Below are 22,143 nucleotides of genomic sequence, written 5' to 3'. Positions count from 1 at the left end.
AAGCAAAGTCAAAGTCACAGTGGCTCAGTAGCTAGCGCTCTTGTCTCAAGGCAACAAAGTCCTGGTTTAGGTTTCTGGACAGGTCCTTTCTTTGAGGAGTTTGCATGTTCGCTCTGTGTTTGCGTGGGTTTCCTCCCACCTCTAAAAACATGCAGCTTAGGTGAATTTTGTCTGTGTCTGTTTGCCCTTCGATAGGCTGGTGACCTATTTTAGGGTGTTCCATGCCTCTCACCCAATGACCGCTATGATAGGCTCCAACAAACGTGGAATAAAGAAAGTTGGATGCTACTTTTGTCAGTTTCAATTTATTTCAGAGACAATTTGGGGAATTTCGTTGTTATTTTAAGGGCACCAACACTTTTAGCCACATCTGTAGTTGAATGTCTGTCTATTCTCAACCTATTTGAGTACTGCATTACATTAACTGAACACACTTCCTTTAACCTCTCTCCATTGTCCTCCCACCTAACTCGATGATCACATTGCCCGATTGCCCTCCCCAACTTGCTCTATCCCAGCGCTCAAGATGCTGGGAGGCCTGAGTGATGGTGGGACTCAGGGTAGTGACATTTTTCAGGATCACAAGAGTGCTGCAAGAGTCTGCAGTGTCTGCAGATATGGCAGCGCTGCCAGGCAGCATGATCAGCTAGATGAGATGTGGGTGGAGGAGAGAGGAGCAGGAGAAGCAGTGGTAGAGACAAAGTGCAGAGAAGTCGAGGCCTCATGCTCCACGTGATATGTGGACATTTGGAGCACCTGGTATTCATATATTTCAAGCATAGTTCGCAGAGTGAGAGGGAGCACCACCTGCTGCACGTTTCCTCACTTATCCAACACTACTCAGGTCATCGAACAGCACAATTTGCTCCTGCCACAGGGTGGCGACAGAGTACAAGTAATTGTCCACAATTGCATTCTTGCCACTTCACATCCTCTCAGTTCCAACTTTACCCAATGCAACGAAATGATAGCTTGCCTGTGCAAATAAAAAAAAGTTGTTGACTGTGACCAATGGAATGTGATACACTGCCTAAAATGTAGAAGGAAGGAGACAAGGGGACCGGTGACTTGGGCTCATTATTTGTTCAGTCCAAGTTTGCAGAATGAGAGGGAGCACCACCTGCTGCACATTTCCTCACTTCCATCCATGTAACACTACTCAGGTCATCTAACATATTTTGCTTTTGCCACAAGGTAGAGACAGAGTACAAGTAATTGTCCACAATTGCATCCTCGCCACTCTACTCATTCTCTCTGTTCAAACTTTACCCAATGCAACTAAATGATACGTCACATTACCTTATTCAAAGACAAGGAGCCACACTAGTGGTGTATTACGTATTCAATCAAATACAACCATTGACAGCTGCCTACAAACACTAACTTGCTTGCGCAAATAAAAAAAACTGTGTGAAAGAGTGTCATTTTATCTCACGGCTACAGTGCTGTGAAATAAAGATTCCACTGGTTTTCGCAGGCCTCTTACTGCATCTTCTTATGGAGCCAAAGTGAAGAACAAACAAATGCTAATGATACAAATATAACTATTTTACAAGGTAGTGAGTCCTAATTTACAAAATGTACATTTACAATATAGACACGGGGGTTAAAATATTTCTGATATGCTCGGTTGCGTACAGGTCCTTGCATTCTTCTGATGGAGGTCAATTTGTCACATTCAGCGGTGAAGCGGAGTTAATTAAGACATTAAGGTGACAAGCAGGGTGACAGCAGAAGGCCACAGCCGTCGAAGGTTATGTAGAAATAACACACAGAGACATCTTTGCTGGACGACATCAGTGTTGTTAGTTGTATGATCTCGGGAGACAGGAGGAGGGGGAGAGGAGAAAAACTAAAAGGGAAGAAATCTCACCCAAAAATCTGATCCCCTTAAGACCACCCCAACAATCACACAATCCAACATTCACACACCCCCATCCTAGACCGCCTGCAATAGGATTGCACTGTAAAGTGCTTTATCACTCACTTTATCTCTCTCTCTCTCTCTGCCTGTCTCGCTCTACCTTTTCTCTGTTTAGCACGTTATTTCCTAATGCATGACTTTTTGTGTGTACTGCCTTGCATGCCTTTTATTGTACCTCTGTATAATCCCACTGGAAGTTCCTATTGCACACCCAGCCATTCATGGAGGAGGAATCTCTCTTGGAATTACCTCTCCCGAGGATTCTTCCCTTTTTCCTTATACATAAAGGTTTTCTTCCTAGAGAGATTTGGGCTGAGTCAGGAATTTTCCTGATGTTGTGGGTCTGTAAAGCCCTTTGAGACATTGAATGTGATATTGGGCTGTAAAAATAAATTTGACTCAACTTGGCTTGACTAAATTGTGTGACCTGGGGCAGAGAAAAAACACATGGCTTAGGTTACAGTGTGGATTCGAACATCTATCACATTGGGCCTTTACTTCTGTGTACATTTCAGACAATCTTGATTTGGAGAAGTGGACCCGGTGTTCGAAGTTAAACTGGATGAATGCGAGACGAGCACAGGTTGAGACAGTGTGTAGTTTGTGTATGACTTCATTCCACCAGTCCGTGTCTTGTTGGAGTTCAAGCTCAGCCTCGAAGGCGGCCCATATTTTAGAATTAGATTGGTCCCCCAGGTCCGGGATGTGGTGGTAGAAATGGTCCCTCTTAGTGGTGTTGTGCACGAAAGCCGGTCTTCCCATATTAGTTGAGGGGGAGGGGAAGGGAAGTTTTGGAAGTTGTTAGAGGCAGAGTGGGGAGGTGTCTGATTTAGAGGTACTTAAATAATTGGTTTGCAGGTAATCTATGTTGTGTTGACAGACTGGAGGAGCTGTTAAAACTGTCGTGCGGGTCTATGCCTTTGTAATGCCATACTGAGAAGGAAGAATGAGGGCGGGAACAGGTGGTTGTTGCGTTGTTTAGTGTCATTTTCTAATTATTCATTACTTTGTTGCACAAGCACAAATACAGATGCCAAACACTAAAGACAATCTGAGTGATTTCAACTGGAATTTAAGTAATACATCCTGCTGTATGTGCATAACATTTTGTATTCCCACCAGAGGAAATGTTAAATGTTGGATGAACTTTGATTGTTGAAAGACATAAATGCAAATAAATATGTCAAAGGTATATGCTAACTATTGCTTATTCACCAGAGAATGATTTTGTGTTACTGAGAAACACACCACCTCTGTCAGTCAGTTAAGTCCTGAAAGTGGCATTTCTAGACCTGTTTAGGTTTTTTCAGAGTGCAGCTGTGAAAAGTCTCTTCATATCAAAGCCAATTCCAATTAAAGGTAAAACTGCAAAACTGTTGTGGGAGAAACACATCAGGCACTTGATTTTGTCCTAAGAATGACTGGATGCCTCTTAGCATGACAGCCTTCTGGTGCTTCTTTTCATTAGGTGCCTCAAATAAATTGAAAATTAAAACAATTTGTTTATTCAATGTGAGGACAGAAAGGTACACAACAGACCTGTTTTCAATCATTGTGCAATGTAGCAGTTAGGAAATGATACAGAAAGTTTCATACAAGGTGTGGCGGATGTTTCACAATTGTTCAGATTATAAAGGTTGACTGATGTCTGCGTGGAGTTGTACAGATAAAATGATAATGGGGAAGAATGGCAACAATGCAGTACAGCTGGGTGTGCCAAAAATGGGGAAGTTAGGTGTGCTAGTAAGAAGGAAAGACAATAAGTTCCTTGTTCTCTATTGTTAAGTTACACGTACAGAAAAGATATATTTAGAAGTAAACATAATGGCTCTTTGTTTTTCAGTGTGCATCCTCACCGCACCTAGCCAGGTATGTGTTCACTGTTGTTAATCAGGTTTGACACCTGTCCACAGTCAGCTATTGTCATCTGAAGAAAGAAACTTAAGGATGTTAGACCGATCCCAAAAAAAAAATCCCCTAAAGAAAATAGTTATTATTTATTCCTACATTTAGCAAACCAACACAACCAAAAATCACAGCACAATGCTAGTGTGAAATGTCTTTATTAATCAATAAATTAAATTAAGCGGTAAATAAAATTAAACGTTTGTAATCTAAATCAAAGGGATTTTTTTTAACCGATGATCAGACTAATTATCACTATGCACTCAATTTATCGTCATCTAATCAACCTTTTTTTCTCAGTGTACAGTTTTTATTTCTTGTCCCAAGAGGTGGAGAGACATACACTATATTGACAAAATCCAGGTGTTTCATCCAGTCCCATTGCCACCTAGTGCACCTAGCCATGCAGTCTGCCTTTGCAAACATTTATGAAAGAATGGGTCATTCCAAAGAGCTAGTGAAGGTAGTGTAATAGGATGCCACTTGTACAACAAGTCAGTTCGTGAAATTTCTTCCCTCGTAGATATTCCAAGATCAACTGTAAGTGGTATTATTGCAAAGTCAAAGTTTTTTACCACAGCAACCAAGCCACGAAGTGGCAGACCAAAGTTACAGAGGTCACCCAAGGCGAATGCCAGGAGAACTTAACCTGCCCAATTACATTGTTCCAACTGTATAGTTTGGTGGAGGGATAATACTGTAGTATGGGGTTGTTTTTTTTGCCCCTATAGTTCCAGTGAAGGGAAATCTTAATGCTTCAGTTTACTGAAACATTTTGTTGAAACAGTGTGAGGAAGGCCATGACTTTTGTTTATTAATCCGTTGACAAATAAGTGAGAGGTGAGTTCATTGCTACTGAGAGGTTCGACGTCAAAGCCTTCAGGCTTTTGTTTTTTGATGACAATATTGAGCCAGATTCCGGTTTAAGACACTGAGAGTGCATGCACACATCTCGTGTGCTCCATAGACCATGACCTGTCAAACTGGATCCTTGAGTAGAAACGACTCAGATGAGGTATTTGATTGTAATTATCAGCTAGACACAATCAAGCAGCAAACCACGTGAATGCCTAAAGATAGCATGTTTTGATTTGCCTGAATGACATTTTCATGTAGTTCTTGATCAAATTGATCTGAAACACCTAATTCATGACTTGTAAAACTTTAATTTCACTGATAAGAAAAATTACCACAATCTTCTGTAGAATCTGACAGTGTAAGCAATTGAAGCATTTAAGGAGATACATTTCCTTAATTGTTGTGGGAATGGACCATCTCACATTGGACGGTGGTGCAGTGGTTAGCACTTGTATCTCACAGCAAGAAGGTTGTGGGTATGGACCAGGACCTTTCTGTCTGTAGATGGCATGTTCTCCCAGTGTCTGCGTGGGTTCTCTCCTGGCACTCCAAATTGTCCGTAACAACACTCCAAATGTGAGTGTTGTTTGTTCCTATGTGAGATGGACTGGCGACCTGTCCAGGGAGTACCCGTGACCCACAAGTGGAAAAGCGGTAATAGAGAATGGATGGATGGATAATAATAATAGGGTTTGTTGATTTAACAACAAACCAACTTGGGAGTTAAATCTTGCTTAAAAGTTATTGTTTTCCTTACTTTGGTGCAGAGGCACCGGGGTATCAGTAAGGAAAATGGGTAATTTTCTTTGTTTAAATGAATGTTTTTGTATATATGTAGATTAAGCAACACAGTTGTGGGTGATAGCAAGGTCAGCGGGGGAAGAAGTACAAAAGAAGACGTCATCTTATCCTTTTTTCAAACTATGTTCATATGACAGACAGGCCTTTTGAAAGATATGGAAATAGAGAACAGTTATGAAAGCAATGTAAACACATTGCTGTGGCTGTATGGTATGTGGTAACAAATAATAGGAGACAGATTCCTTGTATTCATGTTTTGCTTCTTTTTATTGTTCTTAGATATCCTCACTGCTAACAAAAACCCATCAATTGGCACCACGAGTTACACACTTGGGCTCAGCCTTCTATCTGGTCAGTCAGGTTACACTGCATCATGACTAACCCTGTGCAGACTTGGCATAACATCACAATACATATAAAGCCTCTGCTGACGTCAAACACATTTTCAAGATTAAAATAGCCGACAACAAAGGTATCTGCTAAATAAATCACCTGTACACCGCATTCATGTCATGTTTCCATTCAATTCCTATGTCCATTATCTGACATAGTCACAGTTTTGATTGAAACTGCTTATCAGTGCCATTAAAGCCTGTAATAAATGTTTTGCCTTCGCTTTTCCCACAGTTGTTTTTCCAACATTCAATTCAATTCAACTTAATTTATATAGCCTCAAATCACAACAAAAGTTATCTCAAGGCAGACCCAACATTCCCCCCTTGAGTTCCACCCACATAGTCAAGTCAACTTTATTTCTATAGCCCAATATCACATACAATTTCTCTAAGGAAACTCCCAACTCAGACCAAAGCTCTCCAAGAAGATGAGGGAAGACTTCTGAAACTTAGGTCCTTGTCAAACGTTACGCCAAGGCTCTTCACTGTTGTGGAGCATCGGATGAGGCCATTGTCAAAATTCAGGGTTCAAGGTTCTGAAGTTTCAATCTCTGCTTCTTTGGACACAAGATCAATATTTCAGTTTTATTGACATTCAGAAGCAGACATTTTATAGTAATCCGGCCTTTAACAGCTCCAAGAGGCAGGACTCCATGTTGGAGATCCCAGAGTGATTGTTCGGATTCATGGAAACATACAGTATTGTCTGCATAAGAATTACAATCTATGTGAAATTACATTTCTAAGTGAAAGCATATAAACTGAATTGCGTATTGGGCCCAATACAAAATTCTGTGGAATGCCAAACTTTACAAGATAGCAAAGCGAATTGGTATTATTAAATTTAATTTAATAATACAAATGACAAATACATTTAATTAAACAAAGAGTAACCTATTCATAAAGTATGCTCGATCAAGTAAAATATTGTGATCAAAAGTGTCAAAGGCTACACTTAAATTGAGGAGGAAAAGAACAGAGGACGCACCAGAATCAGCGTTAAGAAGAAGAAAAAAAGTCTCAGAGCGGTCTCAGTACCGTGAAAGGGCCCGAAACTGGATTGGTACAGCTCAAATAAATTATTTGACGTAGGGTAGTCCATCAGCGACTAGACACTCATGAATTTTGGAGAGCAAAAGGAAGATTAGAAATAGATCTGTAGTCTTTCAGAATGTCTAGATGTAAAGAAGTATTTTTTTGAACAGAATAATTACAGCTGAGAATACCTCAGCAAGCTAAACCATGAATCATTCTGGCTCCTCGGGGACAAATACACAAACAATTTATGCTAATCAAACAATCAAATTCAACTGTGGTGCTTGCTGCATGTCAAAATAACCTGAGAACTCCACACCAGCCACGCACATAATTCACTCACCCATAAACATATCTGTGTCTGTCATACCAGCCATACTTTTAAGTCTTTAGACGTCACAAGAACAACATTCCAAGTTAATGAAAAGATGTGTCTACAGCAGTAAGTACATCTTAGTACTAATCTTTTGTTGTCAGATCTCACAAGACAATGGACAAGATGTTTATTTTTACTTGAAGGAAAATTGCCAATGTGGCATTCAGAAGTTGACTGACGATTGAACCAAGTCCAGATGCCTGAGAATTAACCTTCTTTGGACACTTTTATTGGAATTTACTACTAAAATGGTGGTATTATGATGCAACTAACTGTATGACCACATCAATACGTTCAAGAGTTGGCAAAGAAACGGGGGAAATCTAACTAGCACAAAATATGACATCTCTAACGCAGCAGCCCAAATTACTGCCTTAACAGTTAACACATCAAACAAGTAAAAATGGCAACATTCAATTATGCTACAGCCTCAACTACAGTATTTATCAAAGTATCAACCACAAGAGGACCAAGAACAAATTACAACTGCTTCTCCTACAACAACACATGTGAACATAAACTGCAGTGGTGAAAACATAAACAGGATTTCTCTCACAACCTACACAAATCACAACCACATCAACGCCAACCTGGACTACTGTAGATGTACGTACATTGTGTCACACTGCAACCTAAAGACATACTGGAGTATCTGTGTGTGTATTTCTGAGAGTCAGTTCCAACATCAGCAGAAATAGTACAATACACAATAACAACTCTGCAATTAAGAGAGCAAATTATAACAACGGCAAATTATAAATAGAACAAAAGCAATGTGCGACAGTTGACAGGCCAGGCATGACATATTGTTCACAAGCATTCAAGCGCAACAGTGCCAATACAAACTACAACCTCTGTAACAACAGAATCACTCATATCACCAGGGAGCACATGTTGAACATTTTTGAAGCGCATAAAGAATTTAAACGGCGCAATGAAAATTTAGCAAATAATCTGTTATTCCTCAATAAAGGGAGACATTCTAGATCTTAAGAAGGGTTTTTTTCAAGAGAATAATAACAGCTGTATTGAGTTTCATCAAATATCTTTACTAAAACTCGGGCATTATGGTTTAGGTGGGCGGCACGCTGGCGCAGCGAGGCACAACTGGTGCCTGGTCTCGCACCAGGGTACGACACCAGGGCCTTTCTGTGTGGAGTGTGCTTTCTGTGTGACTCCAAATTGAGTGTTGTTTGTGTGTCTCTGTGTGTGCTGGGATTGGTGCCACTAGTGGATAAGTGGTGATGGATAATGGATGGATGGATTATGGTTTGCCAATAATCTAATTGAAATAATAAAATCTGAGGGACTGATAGGCAATGTTTGCATACACATGAAACAAGGACAACTCAAGCAGTTGCAATATGTTAACAAATAATGATAAATACTACTGCTTTCATGTGACTTGTATCAGACCCAATACAGGAAATAAATGCAACATCAACAGAGGAAATATCAAGCCACAGTAACATCAGTTTCCAGTAACACCGAAATCTTCAACACTAACTCAATAGCTGCCCTTTATGAACCTGCAAACTGGTCTTTCATGATAGCTGATAGCTACAGACAAAGTACTTTCAGATTCACCAGTAGCAAACTCTTAAATCTCCACAAATGTATGGAGATAACCTTTTTGTCTAAAATTCTACCAAAGACACCAGTGGGCAGTTTTGAGTGATCTGGCACCTCTAAAGAGTCGGGATAAAAGAATACCTCAGCAAGGCTAACCATCATTCTGGCTCCTCGGGGACAAATACACAAACAATTTCTGCTAGTCAAACTATCAAATTCAACTGTGGTGCATGCTGCATATCAAAATAACCAAAGAACTCCACACCAGCCACGCACATAATTCACTCAGGCATAAACACAGCTGTGTCTGCCATACCAGCCATACTTTTAAGTCTTTAGATGTCAAAAGGACAACATTCCAAGTTAATCAAAAGGTGTGTCTACTGTCTAACCTGCCAATGTTGTTAAGCAACCTAAGTTTACTCATATCACAAAAGAGTTAACCAACTATGGGTCTGACTGCTATACACTGTATCTATGTATGAAAATGTATGTAACTACATTTTATTTTCAAGTTCGTGTACAGTATGTGGTCAATGTGTATAAGATTTGCATATATCCACAGTTACAAGCCAATATAAAAGCTTGGGAAACAGATTGTAGAGACTAAAATACTGAAAATAATAATAATAGTCCGAGCAGAAATGATGACATGATAAAAAATGATGACATGATAAAAATGGTGTTCACTGTATGCCTTTTCTCGAACTCGTTTTCTCTATATTTCTCTGGTCTGTTTGGATTACCAGAAGCTGTTGTCTATTTCTTGGCAGCTATTTCAACACCTCATGCCTTAATAATACTTGAATGATTGCTGCAGTAAATATAGGTTTGTCGAGGCAGCTAAATGGAACAGGTCCAACAAAACTGTTTATATGCAAAATAAAGCCCTTGTATATAGAGTTTAAAAAAAGAAAAGTAAAATGATCTCTATTGTAAACATATTTATTTTACTTTCACTTTCAATCATATAGACCACCACATTGCCGCAATAATATTGAATGAAGACATCGAAACCTGGAATTTTTATCAGAACAGGGTTTCATCAGTGAGCCTACACACCCAAATGGTGGCATGTCGAAGTGCATGCTCTGGAATGCACGCACGCACACACACACACACACACACACAAAAGAATCCCTGTATGCCACTCATCTCTGTCACAAAATAAGTGGGCCTGTAAAACCTCAGAGACCCTCCAATGTATCACTATTAAGTTTAAGACAATTGTATGAGAGCCATGATTTAATTTCCAGTAGGCAGTCAGAAAGGTAAGTGGGAGGAAGAGTGGAGGTCGGCTCGGTGGATGAACAAAGCTGGCTGTCATCCACATAGAAATTGAATACTGAATTTCCTAAAATATATGGCAGCGGTAAAAGGTAGATAATAAAACAAAGTGAACCCAAAACAGAGCCCTGGCTCACACCAGTAGTAAATGGGAAGGACTGTGATCCAAGTGCAGCCAGAAAGGTAGGATCTGAACCAGGCACGAGAGGTGCCAATGACTCCAATAGATGATAATCTCTCTTGGAGAATGATATGTGAGATGTTGTTGAAGGCTGCTGTCAAATCTCTCATCATGGATACACCTCAGTTTCTCACACTGTATGTTGTGCCTTAGCTTAGCTGTCTCAATATTATGTGCAGTGGACTATAAAGTACTCTAAGCATTACTTGTGAAACATGCAGCATACGGCTAAAAATAGACATTTCGCTCAACCACATGTAAGCCAAGCACTGAATGATGCTGTCCCCTACAACTCCTATGTCAACTCCTATGTCAAATACAGCTTCTGGACCAACAACAACTGGTGGGTCTAATACAAGTGGTGGTTAAACTACAACTGCATTGTCGTCAACAACAACAACAACAACAACAACAACTGGTAGTACAGTAGTTGAAACAATAACAATTGGTGGGTCAACAACAAGAAGTGGGTCAACTACAACAGTTGGAACAACAATTGGCGGATCAACTACAATTGATGCATCAACTACAACAGGTGGGTCAACTACACCTGACGGGTCAACTACAACTGGTGGATCGGCTACAACTGTTGGATCAACAACTGGTGGGTCAACTACAACAATTGGGTCAACAACAACATCTGGGTCATCTACAACTGCTTGGTCAACTACAACTATTAGATTAAAAACAACTGGTGGATCAACAACTGGTGGATCAACAACAGGAGGATCAACCGCAACTGGTGGGTCTACTACAAGTGGTGGTTCAACTACAACTGCATTGTCAACAACAACTGGTAGTAGAATAGTTGGAACAACAACAATTGGTGGATCAACTACAATTGATGCATCAACTACAGCAGTTGGATCAACATCAACTGCTGGGTTAACTACAACTACTGGGTCAACATCTGGTGGGTCAACTACAACTGGTGGATTAACTACAACTGGGGTATTAACTCCAACAATCGTATTTACAACAGCTGGTGGATCAACAACAGGAGGATCAACAACAACTGGTGGGCCTACTACAACTGATGGCTCAACTGCAACTGCATTGTCAACAACAACCGCTGGTTCAACTACAACGGCTGCATCAACAACAACTGGTGGGTCTACTGCAACAGTTGGATCAGTATAGTTGAACTAATGAACCTGTGGGTTATGTTGCATTCAGTGAAAAAAAAAATATCAGGAACTTTTTAATTTCCAGAAACTCTGAATACCACATCAAATCCAACAACTGTTATCACAAGTTCAAACACAACAGCTGTTGCAAACACCTCTACATCTACAACTCCCACAAATACAGCCACTACAACTGCACGTCCTATAACAACAACCACTGCAACTACAAGTCCAACAAGCACCCTAGAGCTCACAACAACAGAGGTGACTTTTAGATCTGTGGGAGAGACATTTGCAAGTGACTTGTTGAATCAGACTTCCGCAGCTTTTACAAGTCGGGCTGCACTCATAACATCCTCGGTGAGTCTCAGGCCTTGCAAATGGCCAAAATACATGTGATAAGCATTTTCAGAAAAAGACAAAAAACACACCTAAAATATTGCTTATTACTGATTCTGGAGTGCTTTTCAGTACAGTTACGGTTTCCGGTTGTTTCCAGCACAGACCTCTCTCCTTTGCTGCATGTAGCATTCATTACATAACAGCCATGTTAGGAAAAACAAGCCTGTAAAAATAAAGTCAGGATTAACTTACTTCATTAATGATAAATAAGTTCTTCATGCAGCTTGAACCCCTCTACTAAAACACTTTCTCTTCATTCAACTCACTTCATTCACTCATTCAGGTAAGGTTTCATGATACTAACATTTTATTATCGACATAAAGTTGGGGTGTTATTATATCTTTTCTTCATTTATTTTGCAGTACTGGATCCATCATTAACAACAAAAACCTGAGATTTGCAACCTCCTCTGTTCCCAATGGCACTCAGATTGCAAATGTTCTGATCACTGCAGCTTCAAATATCACAGAATTTAACATTGACCCCAACTCCATCAGTGTGGATGGATCACGTAAGCAACACTGAATGCTATAGTATTTCTTAGATAACATTTATTATATATATATACTTTTTTTTTCTTACAGAAGTTTCAAGTGGAATCAGCCATAAGATCAGCGTCATTACAGCATCCTTGCTAGTGGCGTTGTCATGGCTGCTGTCAAGCCAAGGACTCAACTGCAGGTACTGATGTCCATGTGAAACATTAACGAAAATCACTACTATACATCACTACTATATTTCCTATGTTACTACTTTGTTACAGGTAAAATACAACAAGTTTTGGGAGGATCTCCACCTGGGAAAGAATTTATGTTCTTAAATGCAAACTTAAAATTATAAGGGACATCTTTTCCAGCTGGAAACTTGAACAAGTTTCTCTGTTTGACCTCCTAAATGGACTTTGCAGTCAATTTGGAAGAAAAAACAAAAGTTGTATCCTTAGAATTTATCAGTCATTTGCCAAGTATGGAAAACATTTAATTCGCCCAGTGGTTCCCAAGCTTTTTCTTTTGCGCCCCCCTTGTATGGATCAGAAGTTTTAGAGTGTTCTGGATACTAAAGGACAAACTACTCTGCGGAAATTCGTTTTGGCCAGATTTGGATATCAAAAGATGACTGTATTGCATTGGTATCTGAATGTAGCTGTATGAATGAAAACTTCAGTGCAAAATTGATATGAAAATTCTGTAATGTTTTGACGCTAAAAAATGAAATACAATTTTCAAAACATTTAAATTTACCAGATCATATTTATGTCCTAAGCCGTGGCATTTATTAAATGTTTGAAGTCAGAATAATGTAATGTATGATTATCCAGTCAGTTTCTTATTTATGCTTATCTCAATGTGATTTGGTCTCGGTTGGTCTCAGACAACACATCAAATGTGGGATGTCCCTATCAGATATTATCTCATCAGGAATTTGAATAAATAAGAATTCCATAACTTCTTGCAGAAAAATCTGTTACAATGAATTTTGTAATCTGGATTAAAAAAATTGAAATTACAGTTGAGTTGTTATTTTCTGTTCAATATAGTGTTGTACAGAAACATCACATGAATGGATCACCACTAAAAACTCACAAGCACAAGATTGAATTAGTCACAAGTTACACATGAAAATAAATAAATAAACTAATTTTAAGTCATTGGCAAATTAGGTAACATCAGTGTATGAGATTGAGAGATTAAATGTTTTGTTTACATACTGTAAAACACAGATGGTTTTGTATAAAGTACAGTTTTTTTTATTATTTAACTTATGCATTTGGTACCCCTAAGGATTTGAAGAATGTCTGCTAGAACTTGAACCTCAACAAGGTAGAAAGCGTCACATGGCAGGTGAGTGGAATGCAAAAACTCATCTCACAGAACAATGAAAAGTGAGCCAGGCATTGACATTAGCCAAGAAACTAACAAAGGAGATAATTGACACCTGAGAGCCTTTTGTGATTTAGACTTTGCTTTCCTTGGCCATGGTATGTCATGTGCTGTCTGCTGTCTATAAAAGTGCATAATTCCCATTCAAGACTGCCACAAATGTGAGATGGATTAAAGGAGAGGACTGAAATAACAGACAAAACTAAAAGTAGCTCACAACAAAGAGGAGACAGAATTTTTTCATTTATCGTAAGTATGAATGTTATGTGTATGTAACGTGGGTTTGTATATGCGGTTGTGTGGGTATAACTTTGTTTCTTAAGTTATCCATTTTAAATATAAATCATAGAATCAATGCTACCATACACATATATATTTGTAAAGCTGTGTTTTATTATATTTAATTTTTGAATTGATTGTGAAGCTGTTGCACAGTTAATCAAACAATTTAACATTAAGATTTGAAAAGTAGTCTTTTAAGCTCTAAAGCTTGATAACTTGTTGTAGCATCTTGATACTTTGATTATTTGGTTCTTTAACTGCTGTGATGAAGTAGACTTATTTGAAGTGTTTACAGTGTGTCTGATTTCTTTTTGCACTGCTGCTGCTGAAGTGAAGTGACAACCTGCTTTCAGGTCCAGCTCTTTCTGATGTGATGATTTATGTCTCTGTGTACCCAGTGTGGAGCATTGTAAATAGAAATGACCACTCTGTTATATTTTAGAAACCGTGCATCTATCCTTACAGGCTACTTACAATGTGACCATAACTGTAAGCTTAGCTTTTTTGGAACAATGACAATTTGAGCCCAGCTCCAAGATGACAGGTGTAATCCACAGTGGACAAATGATATGAGGTTTTTCGATCAAGACTTTCAAAACGTTAATGTATTAAGTAATTCTTGACAAGTCAATGGACAAATTTCTGGCCAGATTTGAGAATGGTGAAGTTTAAAGTTTCTGTGTCCTAAAAGTCCAGGTCTGGTGGATCAGGGGGTGGGGACTGTCACATTAAAAAGGCATTAAAAGAACAATATTGCAAATGTTTTTTTTCCTGCAAGTCCTGCCTTTGCATTGTTTTATATTTTTATTATTCTATAGATCTAAAGGAAAACAGGATGGATGTCAGACCACTTCTCTCCACAATGCTGATTCTAATGGGTAACTCTCTCTCTCTATCTTCATATTGTCTTTTCTTGTACTGTTACAATTTGTAAATTGCACCCCCTCTGTAATGCATGTGTTTGTGTGTGTGTGTGATATGAGGGGGTGCACGATAAATTTAAATTGCATGCGATTTGCCTTGAATTGCGTGCAAAAGGACGAGCAATAAGTATCTTAAAAAAAAATCATGCCTTTCCGTGCCCCTATTTCACAGCTGGACTTGAAGAAAGGATTTACCCGTTTGGGTTTTTTCTTCTTTGTCTTTGGAGGAAGCTTGTTCGAGCTCTATATGATATTGGGGCGATACAAATAAACTTGGCTTGAATTTGTCCCCTTGTCTGTTGACAAAATATTTGTCCTTGTGAGTACTTATTTATGAAAGTGAAGGGCTCAGCAAAAGCTATATATATATGTATATATATGATGACCTATAGTGTATGTGGTAGGTTGCTTTTTATGGGAACTAAACAGTTAGTGGAAAAGGAGAAAGAAAGGATCAAAAAAGATCTCCAAAGATTAAGATTATTTATCATGATGCAATTCATGCACAAATTACATACAATTGAAATTTATCTTGCACCCTCTTACATATCACACACACAAACACATGCATTACAGAGGGGGGTGCAGGGCAGCCATTTTTCGGCGCCCATGGAGCAGTTGGGGGTTCTGTGCCTTGCTCATGTGCACCTCGGCAGTGCTCTGGAGGCAAACTGGCAGCTCACCAGCTACCAGTATGCTTGCTTGGTCCACACAGGGGACCAAGCGACCCTCCGGGTCGACCCGGCGACCCTCTGGTTCCCAGCTGTCGACCCAGCAGACTGAGCTACTGCCGCCCCCAGACTAATAGACAAATAAAAAGAAATCCATTAATTTCCTCCCTCTTTGTCTTCTCTAAAAACAGCTGTCATTTATCTAACAACCACACCAGCAGCTGAAGCACAAGCAACAACCACAACTACGACTGCACCCACAACAACAACTACGGCTGCACCCACAACAACAACTACGGCTGCATCCACAACAACAACAACTACGACTGCACCCACAACAACAACTACGGCTTCACCCACAACAACTACTACTACTGCTGCACCCACAACAACCACAACTACGACTGAACCCACAACAACAACAACTACAGCTGCACCCACAACAACAACTACGGCTTCCCCAACAACAACCACCACTACTGCTGCACCCACAACAACCACCACTATGACTGCACCCACAACAACCACAACTACAGCTGCACCCACAACAACTACTACAACTGCACCCACAACAACAACAACTACGGCTGCACCCACAACAACAACTACAGCTTCACCCACAACAACCACAACTACGACTGCACCCATAACAACCACCACTACAGCTGCACCCACAACAACAACAACTGCAGCTGCACCCACAACTACAACTACAGCTGCACCCACAACAACAACTACAGCTGCAACCACAACAACCACCACTACGGCTGCACCCACAACAACAACTACGGCTGCACCCACAACAACAACAACTACGGCAGCACCCACAACAACAACTACAGCTGCATCCACAACAACTACGGCTGCACCCACAACAACAACAACTACGGCTGCACCCACAACAACCACCACTACGACTGCACCCACAACAACTACTACGACTGCACCCACAACAACCACAACTACAGCTGCACCCACAACAACAACTACGGCTTCACCCACAACAACAACTACTACAGTTGCAACCACAACAACCACCACTACGACTGCACCCACAACAACAACTACCGCTGCACCCACAACAACCACCACTACGGCTGCACCCACAACAACAACTACAGCTGCAAGCACAACAACCACCACTACGGCTGCACCCACAACAACAACCACCACTACGGCTGCACCCACAACAACAACAACAACTACGGCTGCACCCACAACAACCACTACTACGACTGCACCCACAACAACAACTACCGCTGCACCCACAACAGCCACCACTACAGCTGCACCCACAACAACTACCGCTGCACCCACAACAACCACCACTACGGCTGCACCCTCAACAACAACAACTGCACCCACAACAACAACTACAGCTGCAACCACAACAACAACAACTACGGCTGCACCCACAACAACAACTACAGCTGCAAGCACAACAACCACCACTACGGCTGCACCCACAACAACAACCACCACTACGGCTGCACCCACAACAACAACAACAACTACGGCTGCACCCACAACAACCACTACTACGACTGCACCCACAACAACAACTACCGCTGCACCCACAACAGCCACCACTACAGCTGCACCCACAACAACTACCGCTGCACCCACAACAACCACCACTACGGCTGCACCCTCAACAACAACAACTGCACCCACAACAACAACTACGGCTGCACCCACAACAACAACAACTACGACTGCACCCACAACAACAACTACGGCTGCAACCACAACAACCACCACTACAGCTGCACCCACAACTACTGCTGCACCCACAACAACAACAACTACCGCTGCACCCACAACAACCACCAGTACGGCTGCACTCACAACAACTACAGCTGCAACAACAACAACTACGGTTACACCCACAACAACCACCACTACGGCTGCACCCACAACAACAACAACTACAGCTGCATCCACAACTACAACTACGGCTGCCCCCACAACAACAACTACGGCTGCACTGACAGCAACAACTACGGCTGCAACCGCAACAACTACGGCTGCACTGACAACAACAACTACGGCTGCACCCACAACAACTACGGCTGCACAGACAACAACAACTTCGGCTGAACCCACAACTACGGCTGCCCCCACAACAACAACTATGGTTACACCCACAACAACTACGGCTGCACCCACAACCACCACTATAGCTACTTCCACAACAACAACTGCGCCCACAACCACCACTACGGCTGCAACAACAACCACCACTATGGTTGCATTCATAGCAACAACAACCACAGCTACATCAGCATCAACAACTACGGCTGCATCCATAGCAACAACAACTACGACTGCACCCATAGCAACAACAACAGCACCCACAACAACTACAGCTGATCCTTCCATCGCTCTTTTTACTGTCAATTCTGAGCTTACCGTGCCATATGATCCAAGTTTTGCTGACCCAAACAGTGACAGCTTCAAACAAGTGGAAATGCAAGTCGTCCCTGGTGTGAGTACAATTTTTTAACGTGTTGGTGCTGTGATTTAATGAATTGGATGACAGCTTAATTAAAAATACATTCCATTCAAATTCGGTTTATGTTCATATTACACTATTATTTATTATTAATATTACTTAAAACACTTAACTTAATGCACTTTTAACTGTCTTTTCCTCTTGCAGTGTGTAACAAGCTATCAAGCTATATATGGTGACCTTTTCACAGATTGCAGTCTTGTAAGTCTGAGGTAATATATCATGTATTTTTCAGCTTCCAATGTCATGAAACATGAAATTACACATTTGCATAATTATCACAACTGTCATTTATGATCATTTCAGTTATTCTGTGATGAATTAATTTTTGGTTTTGTGAGGCAGTCAAGCACCAACAAGACAAGACAACACTCTAGCTGATATCCAAATTGGGTTCAACTCCTCTATTGGTGCAGTCCCAGAGAGTAATGCCATTGTAGCCACCTTCGTAGAGGCTGTGAAAAACAACACCCTGAACGTCACGATTGTTCCCGACTCCATCAAAGTGGTTGGTAAGTATTCGTACCATCTCCTTTTCTCTCATCAGTATTTAATGCTATAATCTCCCTGAAAAATGAGAGCAGTGAACAGAAGTATTTTGATTATTTTCAAAAAGTTCAGAACAAAACTGAAGAAATCTTTGGTATTGATTTGGTGTTATAAAATATATAAGAAAATAAATGAATGACCACATCCTGTGAATAACACTGTGTATCACTACTCAGCATTTTGACAGCTTTCTAAATTCTGAACGACTAATACTTGTTTTTCTGGTGCAGAGAAAGTGTTACATGCTTTCTTCCAAATATTTCTGTAGCAACTCCTACAACTGCAACCACTGCAACCACTGCAACTGCAACCACTGCAACTGCAACCACTGCAACCACTGCAACAACTGCTACTGCAACCACTGCAACTGCAACAACTGCTACTACAACCACTGCTACTACAACCACTGCAACTCCTACAACTGCAACCACTGCAACCACTGCAACAACTGCAACAACTGCAACCACTGCAACCACTGCAACAACTGCAACAACTGCTACTGCAACCATTGCAACTGCAACAACTGCTACTACAACCACTGCAACTACTACAGCAGCCCTTGCAACACTGCAGCTGTCATTTCGATCCAACGAAACTTTTACATCGGAGTTGTTGAATCAATCCTCTCAGGCTTTTAACACTCGGGCTACGCTGATAAAGAACACTGTAAGTTTCTCCCAGAGACTGAAACCGGTTGTACTTCATTTTCAGAATTGAATGTAATTTTCACCATCATTCCACATCCTTCAGAACATCAGGGGGGATATAACAGGGCAGCCTCCTTCCTCCATCTAATGTTACTAATACATCATTTTGGTATTCTCCGCAAAACAAGAGGAAAACAGTAGGATAACCGTTGGAAACTGACTAGGCTATCTTTTATTTTTTGTTTGTACAGCTTTCACTGGAATTCAAAAACGTATTCCCCTCCTTCAAAAACCTGGAAGTGAACTCATTCAGGTAACTGGTCATTTCTTTACTTGAGGAAGTATAAGAAAATTGAGAACATTTATGTTATGTAATATGTTTCCTTTTACAGTCAGGGATCAATCATCAACTCGCTCACCGTGGTATTTGATGCCGGATCTGTTCCTAATGGTACTCAGGTCGCAAATGCTCTGTTGGCCATCGCTTCAGGCACCACAGGCTTCAACATTGTGACAGACTCCATTATTGTGGATGGCATACGTAAGCAATTCTTACTGCTGTGTCATTAGAATTTTCACAAATCCAAAGATTTATTCCTGAGATAACATATTCTGTGTTTCGTTTTCTTGTAGAAATTTCCAGTGGAATCAGTCATAAAATCAGCTTCATCACTGCGTCCTTACTGGTGGTGTTGTCATGGCTACTGTCAAGCCAGCAGTAGTGCCAGTGCTGATGACCATCTGAAAGGCAAAACGAAAATGACTGGACTGAATGGAACAAAATGGACAGTGCCATATAAGAATCAGAATACAGATTAACCTAACCCTAATTCGAATCACAGAGTAAGAGTGGATTAGGTACGGCTGTCCATGTTCACAGTAATAGACAACTTGGCCAGTAGGAAACTTGAACGGGTGTTTCTATATCCGGGATCCTGTGCTGGACAGAATGAAATCAGTCGGTGATAACAAACAACTTAGTAACCAGGCTCATTGAATTGTCAAGCAAACCAAGGACACTCAACTAACATGGACAGATACAACAGAAACTGAGGTAAACCTTTTTTTCTAACTTTAGACCCCATGTGGCCATCAAATGCTAAATGTTTCCACTAAACTCTTAAATTTAAACCTAAAATAATATCCACCAGATTGTTTTTTTAATGTAATTATTAAAAAAATGTTTACAGTCATTTAGCTAGATGCTTTTATCCAAAGCGACTTCCAACATACACACAATTGAAATTTATCGTGCACCCCCTCATATCACACACACACAAACACATGCATTACAGAGGCGCCCATAGAGCAGTTGGGGGTTCGGTGCCTTGCTCGGGGGCACCTCGGCAGTGCCCTGGAGGCAAACTGGGAAGTCACCAGCTACCAGTCCACTTACTTGGTCCGCCAGTTCCCAAGCTGTATCCCTATGGGCTGAGCCACTGCCGCCCCCAGTCTTATATTCAACTTCAGGGAAATGTGTCTTGTGTTCACATTCACATAACCCAAAATAAATCAACATGTATCTATTTTACTTCAAAGTAAAGCTGGGTGGATCTTTGTGTAATTTCCAAATGAATGTAGATTTCACAGCTGGGGTCTACATTATATCAGGACCTTTAGTAGCTACCCTGACAGTATATCCAGTGTGGCAGGGTTTCAGTTTAATGAAGGAAAATGTAGGAGAATTATGCATACATTTTGGTCAAAGGTCATGTTATGTATGATGCCAAAACAATGTTCTTTCAATCTTGCCAATTTTCATATTTATTTTTATCATGAAACAAAATGTATTCTGTGAGTTTCTTGTTAGTAAGTGCAATTTTTGTCAAAAATTGTAAGTCTTCCCTATGATCGGAATACTGTTTCTTTAAGAATAATATCTATCTATGAGGTCATGTTTTTCAGTCTTTGGTTGGTAAAGTCAAACTCAATTATTTGAATAAAGAAATGCTTTCAGTAAACACCTTTGTCATGTCTACAGTCAATCAAACCCTGCTTCATCATTTCCTAGATTTCATTTGACAATGGCATCCGTCATTTTCAGCACTAACTCACAAGGCAATGACTAACATTTGTTCAGTCAGAAAGAACTAACAGGTAGGTAGCTATCTTGGAGAATGTCTAGTGGCTTCTACTCGTGCAAAGAATGGGTCTTCAAATTGCCATTCACTTGTTAGTAATTATATATACAGTATATTGACTCACCTTCTCCCTGACCTCTCACCCCACTTCTCATTGGCTCTGATACCGGTATTTTAACTATCTAACGTCTTTACAGTATTAAAATCACTTTTCAAAATAAAACAAACAGAATAAAATTACAAATACACATTCAAAAAAACACACCAAATTCCCATAGGGCTACATGTGCAACATTTGAATATGATTTTAGAAACTGACTAGTTCCATATTTGCAGAGTTTAAAACAATTCAATGATATATAAATGATACGATTCCTCTTTCTTCTTTCCTGTTTCTTTTTCTCACCCATACTGTAAGTTCACAAGTTACTTGTATTTTTACTAAAGCTTTATTCACTGTGTGTGACAGGAAACATATTGCGCATGTGACGGAGCGGCACTGTGCCAGCGCGGCCCCGACAATGACTCTGGTCAGCGCACACACGCACACACGCACTTTCGCCCTCCCTCCTATCCGTTCTCCCTCAGTTTGCATAACCCCGTTACAATTTCACAGCAACCAAAGCGGCACACTGGTGATCGCAACCTACATTTACGCACCATGCGGCTTGAGATGCGCTGCGCGCTCGCTCCGCGATGTCCCAGCCGGAGTGGGTTGGCCAACCAGAGGC

General features: G+C 40.6%; 1 protein-coding gene across 4 annotated transcripts; it reads left to right on the top strand.

Annotated features, from left to right (window-relative positions):
• The first annotated feature begins 17,917 nt into the window (after positions 1 to 17,917).
• Positions 17,918 to 21,150, top strand: LOC142993121 (uncharacterized). 4 transcript variants are annotated; one of them, XM_076143770.1, is made up of 8 exons: positions 17,918 to 18,108; positions 18,283 to 18,347; positions 18,481 to 18,647; positions 18,953 to 18,989; positions 19,113 to 19,350; positions 19,583 to 19,644; positions 19,724 to 19,872; positions 19,965 to 21,150. In XM_076143770.1, exons 1-8 carry the CDS (start codon positions 18,091 to 18,093, stop codon positions 20,051 to 20,053), a joined length of 825 nt encoding a protein of 274 aa, XP_075999885.1. In that variant the 5' UTR covers positions 17,918 to 18,090; the 3' UTR covers positions 20,054 to 21,150. The 4 variants fall into 4 exon arrangements, with proteins under 4 accessions (XP_075999885.1, XP_075999884.1, XP_075999883.1 ...); XM_076143769.1 differs by having other exon boundaries at positions 19,020 to 19,350; XM_076143771.1 differs by having other exon boundaries at positions 17,919 to 18,108; positions 19,149 to 19,350.
• The last annotated feature ends 993 nt before the right edge of the window (positions 21,151 to 22,143 follow it).

Source organism: Genypterus blacodes, unplaced genomic scaffold (genome assembly GCF_046128005.1).
Source record: "Genypterus blacodes isolate CSIRO-AG114 ecotype Tasmania unplaced genomic scaffold, CSIRO-AGI_Gbla_v1 ptg000027l_1, whole genome shotgun sequence".
NCBI lineage: Eukaryota > Metazoa > Chordata > Actinopteri > Ophidiiformes > Ophidiidae > Genypterus > Genypterus blacodes.
The sequence above is the reverse complement of the archived record's forward strand: the minus strand, read 5'-3'. Positions and strand labels throughout refer to the sequence as shown.

What these genes read in the sequence shown, in the direction of transcription:
- LOC142993121 (XM_076143768.1), top strand. An exon ending in CTACGCTGATAAAGAACACT is followed by an intron (nt 19,351 to 19,582) that starts GTAAGTTTCTCC and finishes TTGTTTGTACAG; the next exon opens with CTTTCACTGGAATTCAAAAA. An exon ending in CTGGAAGTGAACTCATTCAG is followed by an intron (nt 19,645 to 19,723) that starts GTAACTGGTCAT and finishes TTCCTTTTACAG; the next exon opens with TCAGGGATCAATCATCAACT.